Source organism: Mustelus asterias, chromosome 26 (genome assembly GCF_964213995.1).
Source record: "Mustelus asterias chromosome 26, sMusAst1.hap1.1, whole genome shotgun sequence".
Classification (NCBI taxonomy): Eukaryota; Metazoa; Chordata; class Chondrichthyes; order Carcharhiniformes; family Triakidae; genus Mustelus; species Mustelus asterias.
Genome location: NC_135826.1, coordinates 6,006,455 through 6,026,708, shown reverse-complemented (window position 1 = coordinate 6,026,708; position 20,254 = coordinate 6,006,455). Strand labels below are relative to the sequence as shown.

The 20,254-nt window shown below is 41.5% G+C and overlaps 1 protein-coding gene across 7 annotated transcripts in view; it reads right to left on the bottom strand.

Moving 5' to 3' along the window:
• The window catches only part of LOC144479443 (phosphatidylinositol 4-phosphate 5-kinase type-1 gamma-like), a 103,333-nt gene extending 84,722 nt beyond the window's left edge, over positions 1–18,611 (bottom strand). For all 7 annotated transcript variants that reach the window (XM_078198113.1, XM_078198116.1, XM_078198115.1 and 4 more), the window contains exon 1: positions 18,242–18,611. In XM_078198113.1, the coding sequence (XP_078054239.1) occupies positions 18,242–18,344 (103 nt within the window). In that variant the 5' untranslated portion in view covers positions 18,345–18,611. The remainder of the gene's footprint in view (positions 1–18,241) is intronic.
• Positions 18,612–20,254: the final 1,643 nt, after the last annotated feature.

The following is a 20,254-nucleotide window of genomic DNA, read 5'->3' as shown; positions in this document are numbered from 1 at the left end:
ATCCATCAGTTAGAGTGCTTCAAACTTACTAATTCCAGTATATTCACCATAGTAAACAGGGGTTTTGTTCATGCAGGACATAAAAGTCAGACTTCATTTGGAAGCAGACTTTGTACTGCACAAGCAAGCAATACCTGGAGAATGCCAGTGATTTTTTTTAACTTTTATCAAAATCAACCATGGCCTGTCCTGGGATGGATGTTTTAGGTGCCAGATGAGTTGCACAAAGGCAAATGCATCCAGGCTGCAGTCTCAGTAAAAAAAACAAATTAATTCCCTGCTCCAATAAAGGATCATCCAGACTCAAAGCATTAGCTCTATTCTCCTTCCACAGATGCTGTCAGACCTGCTGAGTTTTTCCAGCATCTGCAGAATTTTGCCTTTATATGTGTGTGTTGCAATTAACTCCCTCAGTATCGTGTGCAAAAAAATAAACCGAAACAAATAGTTACCATTTGATTTAAAATTGCAGTTGCTAGATTGTGACTTTACTAGCTTAATTTTCTATACTCAGCCCTCTTCACAGTGGGAGAATATATTTCACATTGAGGCATTGTAAAAACCGATAAAATGCACAAACAATTGCATCATAAAGTAAACTTTTGCTGTTCATTATAAGGCTCAACATTTGGAAACATCTACTACGACTTGGGTCTCCAACCTTCGAGTAGAAAGTAGCAACTTTAAAATTATCTGTAAGGATTAAACAACAAACACAAATCAGGACTTGGCTCCATCGAAAGAGGAGCAATTTGTTCTCAGACTCTTTCATGTTGAGTTATTTTTAAACTAGGAACACTTGCTGCAAATTACTAAAGAACCAGTTTCAAAACTCAACTCTAAGTTTGCATATTTACCATAATTCACACCATCTAATTATTACCTCTACTTTCTCCAAATTTAAACTTTAAAAATCATACTCTATTTAAACGTGCAGGAAACATCGGCTGAAGCATTCTACTCTTAGACCACAAAACCACACTTAACACTCACGAAAGCTATCTGGGTTACCACAGAAATATTAGGAGGTGAGGGGTTTACCCTACCTAGTCAGATAAACTTATGTTATGCAGAAAAATTCTAATCCTGCATCTGCTTCCCACCAACTACTCACATTCTCATTTATAAATTTAAATAACTCCTGAGGATATCTAAATGACAAATAATTCACAACAAGAATGAGAAAGCTTCCATCAACAGTAACATGAAGAGATGGCACAATTGACAAGTAAAAGCAAGATAGATGTTTATTAGATATTGAAGTGTTATTGGTGCAATATGAAATTTATTCTCCGTATTATTGAAACTAACTGTTTTCTGCATTTTTCTCCTCCTCTAACTATTGTCTGAACTGTTCTGCGGGTGGCAACATTTCTCTGGTACCTCACCTAAGTGGTGATTCTTTGCTTTCAAGCCTACACCATGAGCGTCAGCAGGATATTTGAATGAAGGATATCACAACCATGCCTGGCCGGATTCTGTTCTCATCAAAATCCATAGCTGCAAACTTTTCAACAAAAATGACAGTGACCTGGAAAGTGAATTCCGGTGACTTTTTAAACTTGTCTAGGGACACAGCACAGCATCCTAATTGCTGACCAGCTAAAATTAGCATACAGGCAATTAAACTAGGATCTTCTGATGTATTTTATGCTGTAACTCATATTACTTTTATTCCCAGGACACTGAAAGTAACGTATTCGACAATACTCGGGTCATACCTAAAATACACTAAATATATGATTCTATGATAGGAAAGCTCAATGCATTACCAAAAGTCCTTTCAGAGAAATCTTAACACACAGAAACACCTATTTAAGTCAGACACATCTAGTAATATCACAATTTTTATTGAATATAATTTTCCAAACAGAAAAGACAGACAAGGAGGCCATAGGTTTACACAGTTATGTAGCAGGGATTCAGATAGTCTCGAAAATAATCAGCTCCCTATAGCAGATGTTGTGCTATCTCAGTCTCATGTGTTGCAGTAGAGAAAATATATTTTACGTCAATGACAAGATAGCCAGCCTTTATTTAAAAGTGAGAGTGAGACTGAGAAAAGATAAGTTTCTACAGCATTTTCCTCTTTGACAGCATCATATATTGTGAGAGATCAGAATGTGCATGCACGTATGCAAAATATTCTTAGAACTGCTGGTTAGAGGCAGCTTAAAGCAAAACAAAAATGTGAATCGATGAACATAAAAGGCACAGAAGCATGGACACAAGAACTAAATTATTGAGGAGAGATGAGAACAACTGCCCTTGACATTGTAGCATTCAACCAAGCATTGCACAAAGAAACAAGAGGTCATATGGATTGGGAGAAAGCTCTCAAGTGCCTGGAGTCATATCGAGCATAAAGGAAACTAGCTGTTGTTATTGGAGGCCAATCATTTCAGCCCTAGGTCATCGATGCACGAGTTTCTCAGGGCCCAACTATCTTCAGTCTGCCATCCATCACAAGTCACAAGTGAATATGTTTGCTAATAACTGCACACTGTTCCACACCCCCTGCCCCACATGCAAAGCTGCATTATCATTTGGTCTTTTAAAATCTTCTCCATTGTGTATGCCCTCCATTTGGAGTCCTAGAGGTTTACAGCATGGAAAAAGGCCCTTTGGCCCAACTTGTTCATGCCGCCCTTTTTTTTAAAAAACCCCTAAGCTAGTCCCAATTGCCTGCATTTGGCCTATATCCCTCCATACCCATCATACCCATGTAACTGTCTAAACGCTTTTTAAAAGACAAAATTGTACCCGCCTCTACTACTACCTCTGGTAGCTTGTTCCAGACACTCACCACCCTGTGTGAAAAAATTGCCCCTCTGGACACTTTTGCATCTCTCCCCTCTCACCTTAAACCTATGCCCTCTAGTTTTAGACTCCCCTATCTTTGGGAAAAGATATTGACTATCTAGCTGATCTATGCCCCTCATTATTTTATAGACCTCTATAAAATCACCCTTCAGCCTCCTACGCTCCAAAGAAAAAAGTCCCAGTCTATCTAGCCTCTCCTTATAACTCAAACCATCAAGTCCCGGTAGCATCCTAGTAAATCTTTTCTGCACTCTTTCTAGTTTAATAATATCCTTTCTATAATAAAACGACCAGAACTGTGCACAGTATTCCAAGTGTGGCCTTACCAATGTCTTGTACAACTTCAACAAGACGTCCCAACTCCTGCATTCAATGTTCTGACCAATGAAACCAAGCATGCTGAATGCCTTCTTCACCACTCTGTCCATCTGTGACTCCACTTTCAAGGAGCTATGAACATGTCCTCCTAGATCTCTTTGTTCTATAACTCTACCCAACATCCTACCATTAACTGAGTATGTCCTGCCCTGGTTCAATCTACCAAAATGCATCACCTCGCATTTGTCCAAATTCAACTCCATCTGCCATTCATCAGTCCACTGGCCCAATTGATCAAGATCCCGTTGCAATCTGAAATAACCTTCTTCACTGTTCACTATGCCACCAATCTTGGTGTCATCTGCAAACTTACTAACCATGCCTCCTATATTCTCCTCCAAATAATTAATATAAATGACAAATAACAGTGGACTTAGCACCGATCCCTGAGGCACACTGCTGGTCACAGGCTTCCAGTTTGAAAAACAACCCTCTACAACCACCCTCTGGCTTCTGTCATCAAGCCAATTTTGTATCCAGTTAGCTACCTCATCCTGGATCCCGAGAGATTTAACTTTGTACAACAACCTACCATGCGGTACCTTGTCAAAGGAGTGACATAGTTTAACCAGGAGTGGCACAGTTTTCAACTATCATAATCCGAGACTTTGAGATCCAGCCATTTTCAAAAACTTCCTCAAAACCCATCTTTTTAACCATGCCTTTACGCATCTCCCTCAACCCATGTCCTAACTCTTCCCTGGTGTCCAGTTTCTCCCTCATCTCTTATGAGTCATCCTGGGTCATTCACTACCACAGAAAAATTAATAGCTAGAAATTGTCCATCCTGCCTCCTCTTGAATAACACAAAAAAAACACTTGTACCATGACATAAATTACAATTCAAACTGTCTCATGTAGACCTTCAAAATTTGCATGCCACAGTGGTCACCAGAACTTGAAAGGAAGGTGCAAAGGTAATTAGTTTTGTAGAATTTTCCTTGCAAAAAAAGTGTCAACAAATGTCAATGCTCAATTAAAAAATTGTAGCATTTTAAAAATCAAAAAAATTGAAAATCCAGATGATAGGCAGCACCAAGATGCAATTAATGGATGCATCACAAAGCAGATCTGGGAGTATCTACAACCCAGCTGGCCTGCTAATTTGACGGATGTCAATAAGATTATTTTTAGTTTTGGAGATTAGATTTATCTTCTGCGCTAAGCTGTAAGTATAATGCAAAACTAAAAACCATACAGATGAAAGCAATGAGTCAGGATCGCAAAAACGCAGCTGTGATAAACAATAGCACACAGCACAAGGAACACTCAAACCAGAACCTATGGGCCAGTCTAGTTATGCTGCTCAGTGATATAACACCAAATAGGAGGCTGGGGTTTACAACAACGGCCTATGTGGGGTGGTGCCAAATTTCAGCTGATCCATAGTCTTAAAGCACGAGGAAACTGAGAAGAGGAAACTACTCCAAATACAGAATTTAAACTTAAGTCAGCAAAAACCAGAATCTGTATTCATTTGTGCATCACCCTTTGAAGAGAATAACATGAAATGTGGAGAGAAAACTTGCTGAAGAACTTACTATTTGGAAAATAAAGCTAAACCACCAAAACAAATCAGACATCTTGAGACTTCTAATAATCAAATAACCTGAACTTAGAAGACAAATAGTTGACAATTTTAACTCACCACAATTTCATTGTGCTCTTTTATATGTGCCAAATTACAACTGACAATCTTGCATTCAAGAAATGTCACATTCAATCACCTACGAATTGGAAATTTCTGTCTGCTTACAGGGAATAACAGCAAAGACACTGTAACTTTAAAAGCTTTGCCACATTTATATTGTGCCTTATCCTATTCTATTAAAGGTTTTTTTTTATTGTGAGCCAGATCTTTAGTTCTTCATAAATCGAGGTAGCAAAGACATATTAAAAGTGGACCATATACATGTTTTAAAAGAGACAGCGGGTCCAGGAATGAAGGAGGCAGATTTGGTACAGCTGAATAACAGTCAGAATGAGAATGGCCATAACTGAAATAATCTGACATTCCTTCTCTTTTACACAACTCCACACCCAAACAAGAGCATACTAAAAAAAAATTGCAGAATCTGCAAAGGAGGCTAGAAGGACAGTAATGTTCAAATTAGATTGCTGTGTGAAATTGCTTAGCCCTGAACTAGTCAGAATAGTAAAAACTAAAAGGAAACGTGCAAGTTGGTCCAAGCAGAATACCTTACAAATAACATTGAGCAAGAATCTACTTCCCTATATGCCAGCCCTCGAGGACTACAAAATGTGACTAATTTTTAGAGTCAGCCTCTTCCTTTGCAGTAACTTACATTATTGTTTGCTAACTTCTGCTCTGCTACTTGGGTTTCTAGTCCCAGAAGAAACATTTTTTTTCAGAATGACAAATGCTAGTAAATCCATCTAAATATAAAACAAAGGCACGGGATACATTTTTGGACAAGTCTTCAAAAGAAATTTAACTTGAATTTACATATAGTACCTTTAACAAACATCTCGAGGCACTGTACCAGAGTGTTACAGAACAAAACCTGGCACTGAGCTACATTTGAAGATATGAAGCTAGATGACAAAATGGTGGGTCAAAGAGGTATTCAAATACCAAGCAAGAAGATAGCTGTCCAATAAAATGTAAACTTTCCATAAATCTGAAAACACATACAATATGCATGCTAACCAAATACCCTCCAGACTAAAAGGGTTGTCATGAAAGTCACATTTTATTTTCCTTCCTCCTCCTGAAGGCTTTGCTTTCTTTCTCGGAAATGACCCCAGTTATTCTCAGTACCTAGCTCAAGTGAGTAATATTTATATTTACTTTCCCATAGTGAGTGCGCAGTATTTGACTGTATGCAGTCTCCTATATCCACACAAGCAGTTTTCAACAATGGTCATTGGACAGAGATTGAAATGTTGCAACTTTTCCCTCATCTTATTTCCCAAAACCAAAGACCCCCAAGGCCAATTGTATAGCCCCCTACAACCGCCAGTTAGAATGAGCTGACTCCGCTGAAATAAAACTTGGTACCATCCTAGTTTATACATGTCAACTGGATTGACCCAAAAGTGATTGAGACAATGGGCCGTAACTTCCTCGGAGCGATGTTCAGCGTCAGATTGCCACTTCGTGCCCACTTACCTATGCCAAATTTCTTAGCGCCTGTCTTGCATGTCCTTCTGACTCAGACCAGGTGAGATCCAGGACCCAGTAACAAAGTGCAGAAGAAGTGAATTGAAGGAGGACACATTGGTCTGTTTTTTCTTAAATAGCACGAGTTGCCTTAAACCAGGTAAGTTTAAAGGTCCCACTGAAATTGACATGCCAGGGAGAAGGTAAATGGATAGGATTTGGTGGGGTTGGGGTGGAAGAGAGGAGACAACTGGGGGAATACCAAGGGAGGTGGGGTGGTTACTCGAGGGTCGATCTGGGTCTTTACAATTGTTAAGCAGAAATTAGAAGAGGTTTTAATTCTTCTAAATTTTTCTGAGTAACTGTTGATGTAATCAAGGTGGAAACATCCGAAGTTTGCGAATTCGATCACATTTTCAGATGGTTCACAGCACAGGGCAATTGCACAGGGGAAGTTTGCACTTCAAACAATTGTTGTGCAAATGCTCACCAGTGAAGTTCCAAGGGGGACCCCCCAGCATATCCCCAAACCTATGCTGGGGAGCTCAGAAGTTATGGCCCAATACCTCACGACCTGCAAATAAATTAGGTGACCAGTCCCAATTTAGCAGCATCTGTAAGAAAGACAGGATGACTTGAATTGAGTCCAAAGTATTCTAAGCTTTGACTAACTTGATCCAGTACTTGACATACAAACATAACATAGGAAATAGGAACAGAAGTAGCCATTTGGCCCCTTGAGCCTGTTCCATCATTCAATAAGATCATGGCTGATCTGTTTGTTATAAGTTCTACATTCCCATTATCCCCAATAACCTGCCTAACAATAATCTATCTCTGCCTTAAAAATATTCAGTGACCCCACTTCCACTGCCTTCTGAGGCGGAGTTCCAAAGTTGCATAGCATTCAAGAAAAACATTCTCACCCCTAATTTTAAAACAGTGCCCTCTTAGTTCTGGACTGACCCACAAGAGGAAACATCCTTTCCACGTCTGCAGTGTCAAGACCATTCAAGATCTTACATATTTCTATCTAGTCTGCCTTCACTACTCTAAATTTGAGTGGAAACAAGCTCACCAAGTCCAACCTATGCTCAAGGCAACCCACTCATTCCAGGTATCAATCTATTAAAACTCCTCTGAACCATCTCCAATGCACTTAGATCCTTTATTAAGGAGAACAAAACTGCACACAATATGCAAGAAGGGTATCACCGATGCCCTTTATTACGGAAGCATAACATCCTTTTATGCTCACTTCCTCTCGTAATAAAGGATAGCATTCAATTAGCCTCTTAATTATATGCTCTACCTGCATTCTAACTGACTCATGTGTGAAAACATCCAGATCCCTCGGCACCTCAGAATTCTGCAGTCGTTTTCTGTTAAGTAATTTTTTTATTCTTCCTATCAAAGTGAACAACGTCACATTTTGCCACATTATACTCCATCTGCCAGACTTTTGCCCGCTTACTCAACCTATCTATATCTGTGTGCAAATTCCTCGTGTCTTCTTCACAACATAGTTTCCTACCTATCTCAGTGTTATCTGCAAACTTAGCTTTGATGAAGTAACAGGAAGGGCTGATGAAGGCAATGTAGCTGACAGACATTCTAAAAGCATTGTCAAAGACTTGTCAGCAAAATGAAAGCCCATGGGATAAAAGGGACAGTTGCATGAATAAGGGACAAAAAGCAGAGTAGTGGCCAGTGGTAGATTTTAGAGTGGAGGAAATTAGACAGTGACGTTGTCCAGAGGGTCAATATTAGGACTACTGCTCTTTTTGATACATATTAATGCACTAAGTATCCAGGGTATAATTTTGAAACTTGAAATCTACTAACCAATGAGAAGGAGAGGAACAGACTTGAGAAGTACAAAGGCAGACTGGTGAAATGGGAAGACATATGGCGAATGAAATTTAACGCAAAGTAATATAAAGTGATATATTTTGGTAGGTACAATGAGAGACAAAATAAGTTAAATGCTATAATTTTAAATGAAGCGCAGAGGAGAGAGAGGAGAAATGTATGTATACAAATATTTCAAGTTAGCAGGGCAAGTTGAGATGGTCAGTGAAAGGCATGTGAAATCTTCAACTTTTAGTCACTGGGTACAAAAGCAAGGACACTATGGTTAACCTTTATCAAACATTGATTAAGCCTCAGCTGGATTATTGTGTTCAATTTTGGGCACCACACTTTAGGAATGATATCAAAGCCTTCAGGAGGGTGCAGAAGAGATTTACTAGAACAGTATCAAAGATGAGCGACTGCAGTTACATGAGTTGGGAGAAGCTGAAAGAGGAGATTTGATAGAAGCATTCAAAATCATGAACAGGCTTTCTAGAGTAAATAAGGAGAAACGGTTTCCAGGGAAAGAAGAGTTGGTAAACAGAAGACTAAGATTTAAAGTGGTGAGCAGAGAACTAGAGGCCAGATGAAAATTGTTCTTTTTTTTTAAAAGAAGAGTTGCTGTGATCTGGAATGCACCAAATAAAATTTCCAAAAGGGAAATGGAAGGGAAAAAAATTACAGGGTCATAAGGAAGCATAAGAGGAATGGGACTCATCAGATAGTTATTTCAAAAAGACACCATAGACATGATGGGTTCAATAGCCTCCTGCTGTGCCATATCATTCTGATTCCACAAGCTTTCAGAATGGAAAAATCACGTGGTTCTCATTACACTAAGGATTTTGGTTCATTATATAAATGCTTTTGATGGACATATGCCAGTGAAGTCCGAATCCTTCAAGAGCTTATTACAGTTGTATGGGTGTAGTAATGCCAGTCTCTATTCAGTAATTAGATATTAAAAACAAGATACAAACTTCAACAATACAATACCAGGATTATAATAATACAATCAATTTCTCAGCATTACAATAACTGAGCTAAGTGCATTACATCCACGGTCCTATAAATGATTTGAACATACTGCAATAACGTTCAATTTTTTAAAAACTGCAGAACTTTCTTAAAAAACATATTTTACTTGATAGTACCAGGATATCAAAAGAAATGCTACAATTGTCAGAACCTTTTGGAGACGAGAACTATCATAATTTCAACATAGGTCCAAATCAATTTGGAAAAGCCCCTAAAGCTAAATTAGATCTTGTTTTGAACTTTGTGCACCATAACTCCAACCTTACTTCCCATCTACCATAGTTCCCTAGATCAATTTCACTCATTAATCAATACGTGAACAATGTATATATAAAACTTACTTTGAGGATAAAATTTTCATCTCAGACTCTTAACCAAATCTTTAGTTGGCCTGTACAAGGGTATTTCTAGCTGCTTTTCAAATGTATCTCGATGGAAAGGCAGTTATACAACAAGCTCACAGTCATTCATGGAACCATATTAAATGACTTGGTTTACTTGAAGTCAAGTGTGGATATGATCCCAAATTAATGACATACATAGCTTTATCTTGAAATGTTATGCATACTCTTTAATAAAATCTAAATCAGCATCGCTGAATCCGTCATCGCTGAATCCCCCACAAGCAACATTCTGGGAGGTTACCACTGACCAGAAACTGAACTGAACGAGCCGTTTTAATACTGTGGCTACCAGAGCAAGTCAAAGGCTCGGAACCCTGCAGCGAATAACTCACCTCCTGACCCCCAAAAGCCTGTGCACCATCTACAAGATACAAGTCAGGAGTGTATTGGAATACTCTCCACTTGCCTGGATGAGTACAGCTCCAACAACACTCAAGAAGCTTGACACAATCCAGGACAAATTCAATCCCTCCACCACCGACAAACAGTGGCAGCCATGTGTACCATCTAAAAGGTGCAGTGCAGGAACTCACCAAGGTTCCTTAAGCAGCACATTCCAAACCCATGACCAGTACCATCTAGAAAGACAAAGGCAGTAGATACCTGGGAACACCATCCCCTGAAGATTCCCCTCCAAGTCATTCACCGCCCTGACTTGGGAATATATCACTGTTCCTTCACTCTTGCTGGGTTAAAAATCCTGGAACATCCTCCCTAACAGCACTATGGGTGTACCAACACCTTATGGACTGCAACAGTTCAAGGAGGCACCTCACCACCATCTTCTGAAAGGTAACTAAGGATGGGCAAATGCTGGCCTAGCCAGCAATGCCCACATCTTGTAAACAACTGAAATAAAATCGTAATTTATTATCCAAATGGATAATCAAGCAGCTACACTTTTGTCTTAAAACATGCTGCTTTGCACAAACATCAGTTTCCGATTGCAGAAGGCTCCTCTGTCAGCATCTTCGTGAAACAAAGAATCAATTACATCCGCAAAATTCAAGGTGATATTTTCGAGCATTATCGTCTGATCAGCATTGCACATACAATTGATAGACAGCTTTTAGCTTCACTTTCTACCAAAGTGGGATAGATTGCTCCTGATGATTAATATATCTTATTCATATTTCAGGCTAAAACTTCAATGCTATGCTGAGAGAGGTGTCCTCTTGAGATGAGATGTTGAACTGATGTTACATTTCTGTTCTCTTAGATGGGCATAAAAGATCCCATGGCACAATTCAAAGAAGAGCAGAGGTATTCTTCCTGGTACCATGGCCAACATTTAGCGCTCAAGTGGCAACTAAAACAAATCATCTGGTCATTTATTCTTTGTTGCTTGTGGGAACTTGTATGTCAATTTTGCTTTTGTGCTTCCTATATTAACTGCAGTTCAAAGTCTTCATAGGTTGTGAGACGCTTTGGGACATCTTGAGATCATGAAATGCACTGTATACATAGAGTTTACAGCACAGAAACAGGTCATTTAGCCCAACAAGTCTGCATCAGGGTTTATGCTTCTAATAAGCCTTCTCCCAGACCTCCATCTAACCCCATCAACACATTTGTCCATTCCGTTCTCTCTCGTGTTTATCGAGCGTCGTGCTAAATGTATCTATGCTAGTCAACCTACTCCAAGTGGCATCAAGTTCCACATTCCATCTACTCTGGGTAAAGAGGCTTATCCTGAATTCCATATTGGAATTGTGACTAATCCTTTCCTTTTCTGGAGAAAATAAGCCCCTGCCTGTTCAATCTTTCATGATAGATTGAAGCTCTCAGTTCTGCTTTATTCTAATAAACTTTTCTGCAACTTCTCCAGTGCCTCCATATCCTATTTATAATATGGAGACCAGAACTGTTCACAGTTCTCCAAGTGTTATCTAACCAAGGTTCTGCACCAGTCCAACATAACTCTCTCTGCTTTTCAATTCTATGCCTCTAGAAATGAACCCCAGGATTTGATTTGGTTTTAAATGGCTTTCTTTACCTTTGTTGCGGCGCTTTATGTTCTGTGTAGCGGTTTCCTCAGAGACCCATTCCTCTACAGTCTAGTCCATTTAGGCACTCAAGATCCCTATAAGTGAATGACCTTGTTCCTCTATGAAAATGTACCACCTCACAATTATCTACACAAGTTTATAAACGCATATGAATTTACATTTTTCTTCTACTAAGCTTTCAGTACCATCTTATTAAAAAAATTGAAGAATTTGATTCCCTCTCCCTCAGATAATTTAATGAGTCTACCTTGAGAGTTGAAGCATGGGAAACAGGATAATTTCAGGTTTCAATCCTAGTCAGTGTTTAGCTACTGATCTAAGACTGCATTCAGGGCACTATGAATAATTGTTTTCTATGCCCAAGGGACACGTGTCTTTGCTCCTCATCACTATCCAGAAGTCAGTGCTAGAACAACTGGATGGGTTCAATGTGATACGTCTATTTGGTTGTGAGGATTCTTTCTTTTAATTCATAATAGATGCCAGAAAGGCCAGTATTTATTCCCCCCACTATACAACTGAGTGGCTTGCTAAGCCAATTCAGATGGCAGTTAAGAATCAACCACATTGCTGTGGAGCAGGAGTCGCAAAAAGGTCACAAAGAGTAAGAACTACAGATATTTCCCCAAAAGGACATGAATAAACCAAAAGGGTTTTTAAACAACTACCCAGTAGTTCCATGGTTACTATTTCAAACACTAGCTTTTTTCATTCCAGATTTACTTAATTAACTCAATTTAAATTCCCCAGCTAATGCTGTAGGATTTGAATTTTTATCTCTGGATCATTAGTCCAGGCCTTTAGATTACTAGCCTAGTAACATAACCACTATGTTAATGTACCATCTACTGATCTTTCCTGTCAAAGCTCAAAAGTAATGGCAATTTGGGTGAAATGCCAATCTGCTATAGTTACTCATGGCATTGTACCACAGCAGGCGGTGAATACTTTTACAGAGGTGAGTCAAGCAGTGGAAAGGTGGAGTGGGGGCGGTGGCAGTACCAAGGAGAGAAAAAATAAACTCTGTTCTTCTGAAATGTTAGCAATTGCGGTTTCAATCCAGTTCTTATACAATTTGGGAAGTACATTACATATATACAATTATTTCAGTTCCACTATTGGAGTCAAATTAACCCTGTTCTTTAAACCACTCAATTTGTTGCTGCCCTTATCACAAGTCATCTCACTATATTAGCCATGACTATCACAAAGCAATAAAGCTTTTTTTTTAAACTACAAGCTTGAAGTCAATAAAACCAAAAATCCAGAATGGGTCAATCAATATACAAAAGACAAGAAAGCTAATGTATCAGGTTTCAAGTACTCTGATGTACAGTTCCACCTGAAACACTAACTAGAGCTCTCAAAACCTGAAATGTGAACCCACCATTCTCTTTTGTTTGTTGATTGACCCAGTGTATATTCCCAGCATATTCTGATATTACAAACAATCTCTTCCTTTTGGACACTTGAAAGCACCAGTCATTCACTATTTAACGCCAATTTGCTGACACAATTTACTGCGATCGCATTATTTCATAATCACAATTTCTGGACCAATATATTAACATGAGCTAATACTGGAATGACATTAGTCAACACAGATTAAGGCATTTGCAATACATTTGAGAAACCAACAATGACCCCACAACTGGGACGTAATCATCTTAACAAGTCCAAGCAAACAGTAGCAGCTGGGTTCCTTTCCCAGTCCAGTCCTAGCTCTACAATTTGGGTATGCTCGACCTCATTGGTCATTCTAAAATAAGGAAATGAGGGAAGAGAGCAAGGGAAAAAATACAATTGAAATGAACAGCAGTCATGATTAAGATTGATTGAAACCCTTTGACAGTTAAGTTGTATTATTCTCATAAGTAGATCTACTTCAACACCACACCTAAAAGCTTCCGTGACTTTGGTAACTAAGATTGTTAAAAGACAAACAGCCGAAATGAATGTAGATATTTGCTGTCATCAATCATTAATTCCTGGAATTCACTGAGGAACATTCAGCCCACAACATTGCACCAAATCCTCAAAAAAAACATGGAGCAAAGCATCATCTTGGTAATTATTGATTGAATCAGAGCTCCCTTTACAGGTTCCTGGTTGAGAGTTTGCTGATTTGTCACTGTGCTCAGAATTATGCAGCAAATTCATGCAAATACTCTTCAGCTGTGACTATAAGCTAATACACTTTAATGTTGCGCTAGTATGTTCTTGCATGATGCTCTTCAGCCAGCACTTCAAATTACAGACCATATTTCGAACTGTACTGCTAAAGGTTTTTTTACAACTCAAGTAGACACCTTGCATACCTGCTATTATATTTTAATGAGAATGGATAATCTATGCAGATACAGCAACAAGAAAAATATACAAAGAATATTTCAGAGATTTCAGAATAAGAGAATTTCATTGATGAGAGTTCCAATTGAATGAAGGCAGATGCAGTTTGTCTACGAATCCTGGGTATATGCAGACTCATGTCTATTTAATGGAATCTAAATAAACTTGACAGGAAAAGAGAGTTCCATATAATGAAGTATCAGCCAAGTGTTGCTAACTGCCATAATGAAATGGATGGAGTAAACAGCAAGTTCAATTACAGTAAACAGGTTCCTAAAATTGAAACCACTCCATTTTGGCACCAAGTCAAAGCCACTGTAAAACCGCAATAAATGCTGCATGTTCTGCTTCTTGAGGTCAAGAGACTAACCCGGCAACAGCTGCAGAATTTTAGCAAACGGTCTGGAACTAAAATTTGTACAAATGTCATGCTTGGCTCAAACAACGGCACTGAGTATTGCAGGTCAAAAGGATGTGGGATTAAACTCACTCCACCGTCGGAAGTCTCATCATTCCAATGCAACATTACACCTAGGTCCTGCCTGCCCTGTGGTGGACGCAAAATATCCCATGGCACGAGTCAAATTTGAACAGGGAGTTCCCCTGGTTTTCTGACCAATAATTATTGTTCAGTCAACACCACAACAATTATTAAATGGGCATTCATCTCCTGACTGATTGTGGGATAATGTTTTCTCATACTAGCTAAATTGGTTGTACACTTTGGGTCATCATGAAAAGACATGATATGAATACAAGTATTTTGTTTCAAGGGAAATTAAGGCAATTAATGCGCGGTTTGCATATGGCAGAAAAGTTAAAAGCACAACAGCACTCTTACCAAAAGTTAAAAAAATAAAGCAGTCAGCATTTGAGAGCAATAAGGTTAACTTTATTGGTTGGGTCAAACCTGAAATGTTAATTTGTATTTTTTTACAAATGATAAACAATAAACTATGCACACAGATAATTTAATGTTTCTTATCCCTGTTTTCCCTTACTCTTGCCATTTTAATTCACATCATTTCTCCTGGAAACGCTTGGCTCTTCCTCAGTATCCCCCTATTCTCCTGGAAATTCCTCAAAGAAACATCAACCTTTCTTTAACGTTACTCCAGGTTATTGCTGCGTCAGTAGCAAAAGGGAATTACTATCCCAACACATTCTGAAAAGTCAATGTAGCATATGGCTACCGAGACTTTCACAAATAAAGCTCTAATGGTCACAATGGATTTAGATCACAACAAAAGGATATTATAAACATAAGGAATATCCAATTAGTTTTCACAACATTCAATACTGAGTGAGATAAGTATCTCACGAGTACAGTTTTAGAATGAGTGGGAGAATGTGATTAAAATATTCTCTCTTCTTTAGGTGTTGAATGCACCAGCCGTGAATTCCAGTAACTTGTATTTTTAAATCACATTTATTTTTCTTCACTAGAGCTAGTTAACTGTTGGTAACAATGGAGGAGGAGACGATCCGCCTCTGTTGCCATCATGCACATTAACCTTTCCATATTTTTCAAGCTGAGAAAGGTCACCACCCACATCCTGCCCCACACACCCATCACTCTCGCCTTCACCATTTCCCTGATCCCAAATTGTATCAAAATACGCCATCTTGTTTACAAATCCTTCCATAGCCCCACCCTATCTCTACTCACAAGTCTCGAGTTCCCTTGCATGCATTATGGTCTTCTGACACTGAACTCCTTTCTCTTTGCTACTCCATAAGCAGCAGAACTTACAAGTACCCTGGCTCTTTTAAACTTTTTCTTCTCTTTTCTTATGTTCAAAAAGCCTCTTCAAAATCTCTCTTCCACTGCTACTCCCTATCCATTTCTCCCCCTTGAAGCACTTTGTCAGCTTCACATTAAAGGTGCTTTATCGGAGCACATTGTTATCTGGTTCAGAAAATCCACCTAATAGCACGTAAAATACATTACCATAAAAATATCTGGTTTAATCACTTAATGTATCTTTTCTTATTGTTGCTATAATGCTTTTTTCTGAAATTCAGCATAAAGCTGTAGATTGTTTTTGCATCTTCAGAACCCACCGACCATATTACCATTTAATCAAAAGTCATCAAAATCATTTTACACACAATTCCCTATGAGCCCATCACATGTTAACTGGCTGGTGTCAGAAAGTTACAACTAGGAGAAAAATCACTTACACATCTCTCCAATGAAATATATACTGATTGTGGTCTGATGCAAGCTGATTTGAAGTAATCACGCTTGTGTCCTATTAAAGGGATTTTCAAACTGGGATCCATGGACTCTTCAGGCTGCTGAGGTTATTACAGTTTTGTATTCATTAACCTATTAGCAGGTTATTTGCTACTGTATACAAATAACCCAATTCTTACAAAGATAACTGATTCTGCCTTGCAAGGACAAGTGGTCACTTGGAGTGCATTAATATTGGCAGGGTGCTCCACAGAAAGAGACAACAAATACATTTAGCACATCTAAAGATGGGTGAATCTTATTTCAAAGATCCCAATTAACATTCTAAACATCCCTGAAAGGCAAACCTAGCCCCAACATAATGCCCTTCACACCAAGCCAGAGTGCCACTGGCACAGCGCACTCATAAACAAGACCACCAATTCACAGGAATGACTGATGCAGTCCTGACCTTTTAATTTCATTAACCTTCCCACTTGCTTTTGTTATTAGACATTTCCTCCCATGCAATCTTGGTCACTTTGAGGGGACGGGGCCAGACAGAGGCAGTGTCAGGTTTCGTTCAGTGATTGTTTTTCCAAGATATTTAAAGCACTTGCAATGGGGTGCCTTGGCACACTGATGTGGCAATGCTGCAGAGGGTACCCAGCCAAGCAACAGAGTGAAGGGGGGGCAGCGGGTGGTGGTAATGTGGGGGGGGGGGGGGGGGGTGGTGGTAATGTGGGGGGGGGGGGTGGTGGTAATGTGGGGGGGGGGGGTGGTGGTAATGTGGTGGGGGGGTGGTGATAATGTGGGGGGGTGGGTGGTGATAATGTGGGGGGGGGGGGTGGTGATAATGTGGGGGGGGGGGTGGTGATAATGTGGGGGGGGTGTGGTGATAATGTGGGGGGGGGGTGGTGATAATGTGGGGGGGGGGTGGTGATAATGTGGGGGGGGGGGTGGTGATAATGTGGGGGGGGGTGGTGATAATGTGGGGGGGGGTGGTGATAATGTGGGGGGGGGTGGTGATAATGTGGGGGGGGGGTGGTGATAATGTGGGGGGGGGGTGGTGATAATGTGGGGGGGTGGTGATAATGTGGGGGGGGGTGGTGATAATGTGGGGGGGGGTGGTGATAATGTGGGGGGGGGTGGTGATAATGTGGGGGGGGGTGGTGATAATGTGGGGGGGGGTGGTGATAATGTGGGGGGGGGGGTGGTGATAATGTGGGGGGGGGGTGGTGATAATGTGGGGGGGGGGTGGTGATAATGTGGGGGGGGGTGGTGATAATGTGGGGGGGGGGGTGGTGATAATGTGGGGGGGGGTGATAATGTGGGGGGGGGTGGTGATAATGTGGGGGGGGGTGGTGGTGATAATGTGGGGGGGGGTGGTGATAATGTGGAGGGGGGGGTGGTGATAATGTGGAGGGGGGGGTGATAATGTGGGGGGGGGTGGTGATAATGTGGGGGGGGGGGTGGTGATAATGTGGGGGGGTGTGGTGATGTGGGGGGGGGTGGTGATAATGTGGGGGGGGGGTGGTGATAATGTGGGGGGGGGGGTGGTGATAATGTGGGGGGGGGGGGTGATATGTGGGGGGGGGTGGTGATAATGTGGGGGGGGGTGGTGATAATGTGGGGGGGTGTGGTGATAATGTGGGGGGGTGTGGTGATAATGTGGGGGGGGGTGGTGATAATGTGGGGGGGGGTGGTGATAATGGGGGGGGTGGTGATAATGTGGGGGTGGTGATAATGTGGGGGGGGGGTGATAATGTGGGGGGGGGGTGATAATGTGGGGGGGGGGGGGTGTTGTGGCTTCTATAGGAAAAGGCTTACGATGCACTGCCACCCCCCCCCCCCCCCCCCCCCACATTACACCCCTGGTAGTTGAAATGCAGCAAGGATGGTATGTGAGGGAGGTGTGCTCGGATCCTAGTGTCTGCACTACCCCAATGGGGATGTGACAGGAGCTGCAACCCCCGGGGGGGGGGGGGGGTGGATGGAGACAAGTACCTGACCCCCTCCAATGGGTTCCAGCACCGTCCCTGCCATGATAATAACACCCCCTCTCCCCCCCCCCGCTTCTTACCTAACGGATATAAATCGCTCTCCGCTCCCTCTATCGTCGACTCCTCCGGCGCCGACGCTTCGCTCTCCCCTCCGGCCTCCGTCGACGCTCCGTCCGGTTCCATTCAGCCCCTCTGACAGGATTTGATGTCTAATAACCGGCGGGGAGTCCGCGGAGACAAAAAAATATCTTTTCGCCCCCCCACCCCCCACTCCAAAAAAAAATACAAATAACCGGGATTTGATTGCAAATTTTTTTTTTAAAAGGTTAAAAATAATCGCCGTTGGTTCGTGTCAAGCGCTGGCGGGCCCCCCCGTTCTTCATTCGCTCTCTGTCTCTCTCTTTCTGCCTGCCGCCACTCACTAACGGCCACCCGGCTCCGCTCACCGGCAACAAAAACATCAGCAGAGCCCGCGGCCGCCGCGTCACCGCTCTCTGTGCACCAGAACCCGACGCGTCACCGCTCTCTGTGCACCAGAACCCGACGCGTCACCGCTCTCCGTGCACCAGAACCCGACGCGTCACCGCTCTCCGTGCACCAGAACCCGACGCGTCACCGCTCTCCGTGCACCAGAACACATCGCGTCACCGATCTCTGTGCGCCGGAACACATCGCGTCACCGCTCTCTGTGCACCAGAACCCGACGCGTCACCGCCCTCCGTCCGCCAGGACCTGTCACGTCACCGCTCTCAGTGCACCCGCATCGGCGCGTCACCACTCCGTGCGTACGTCCATCACGTCATCACACGTCTTTCCCCGTGACGTCATTCTATTTTGAGCTGCTCTATGACATCACAGCCCACATTCTAGGATTGCCATTAACACCCGCAGGAATTGAAGATTAAAGCCATTTTGCGGCTACTCATTCTTTTCTGGGATGCGAGCAAAGGCCAGCATTTATTGCCCATCGCTAATTGCTTATTTTTCAAATTTTTATCCGTATATTAAAAAATTCAAATTCAATCCAATTCATGGTCCCCACAAGAGCGGCAAACAAAATCCAAACTGACAAGATGAGGCATTGCACCCTATCCCGGGCCTGATCTGATGCTTCATTTTAGCCAAAAGACCAAAATGGTTTAAAATTGAATCAGGTAATGCTTCAGTTTAACCTCACTGGTTACCCTGATCATTGACTCTACCCTAGCCTAGGAGATCAGCCTGCCTGATCATTGACTCTCCCCTGCCAGGTAAGTCTATATATTTTTTATTCCATCCAAAAAAAACATTAAAATTGAATCCATTTCATGGTACCCACAAAAGAGACAAACAAGATCCAAGCTGACAAGATGAGGCATCGCACCCCATCTTGGGCTTGACCTGACACTCCATCTTAACCAAAATATTGCCAATTTGAACTGAGTAGCCTGCTAGGGCTATTTCAGAGGGCAGTTAAGAGTCAACCACATTCCTGAGAGTCTGGAGTCACATGTAGGTCAGACTAGGTAAGGGCCACAGATTTCCTTTCCTAAAAGGGGCAATAGTGAACCAGATGAGTTTTTACAACAACGGATGGTAGTTTCATGGTCACCTTCACTGAGACTGGCTTTATATTCCAGATTTTATGAATTGAATTTGCATTCCACCAGCTGCCATAGTTGGCTTAGAACCCATGACCCAAGAGTCTTAGCCTAGATCTCTGGTCTGGTGACATTGCCACTACACCACCATCTTCCCATCCCAAGGCATTCAAAAATAATTGCCCTATTTTACCCATTTTCTTTGAAGACTCATTTATTAATTTTAAAAACACAAGCGTTGTGGTGAAAGTGTGTTTGAATCATCCAATTGAGTCATGAAGGGTCTAGTTGGTTTCAATTGGCCTGGGTAAGATGGTGTGCCATGAGGATGGACATCCTGGGTTCACCAATGACCAGAGTGTGTGGGCAGGACAGTGGGAGGTGGGACACCAGGTGTCATATTTCCAGGTGTGATCCAAGTACCTTTAAGTTCCCACTGATAATAACAATCGTACCCCTTTTCCAGATGCGGTTATTTAGAAATTTCTATTTCACTACTTTCTCCCACTCTTT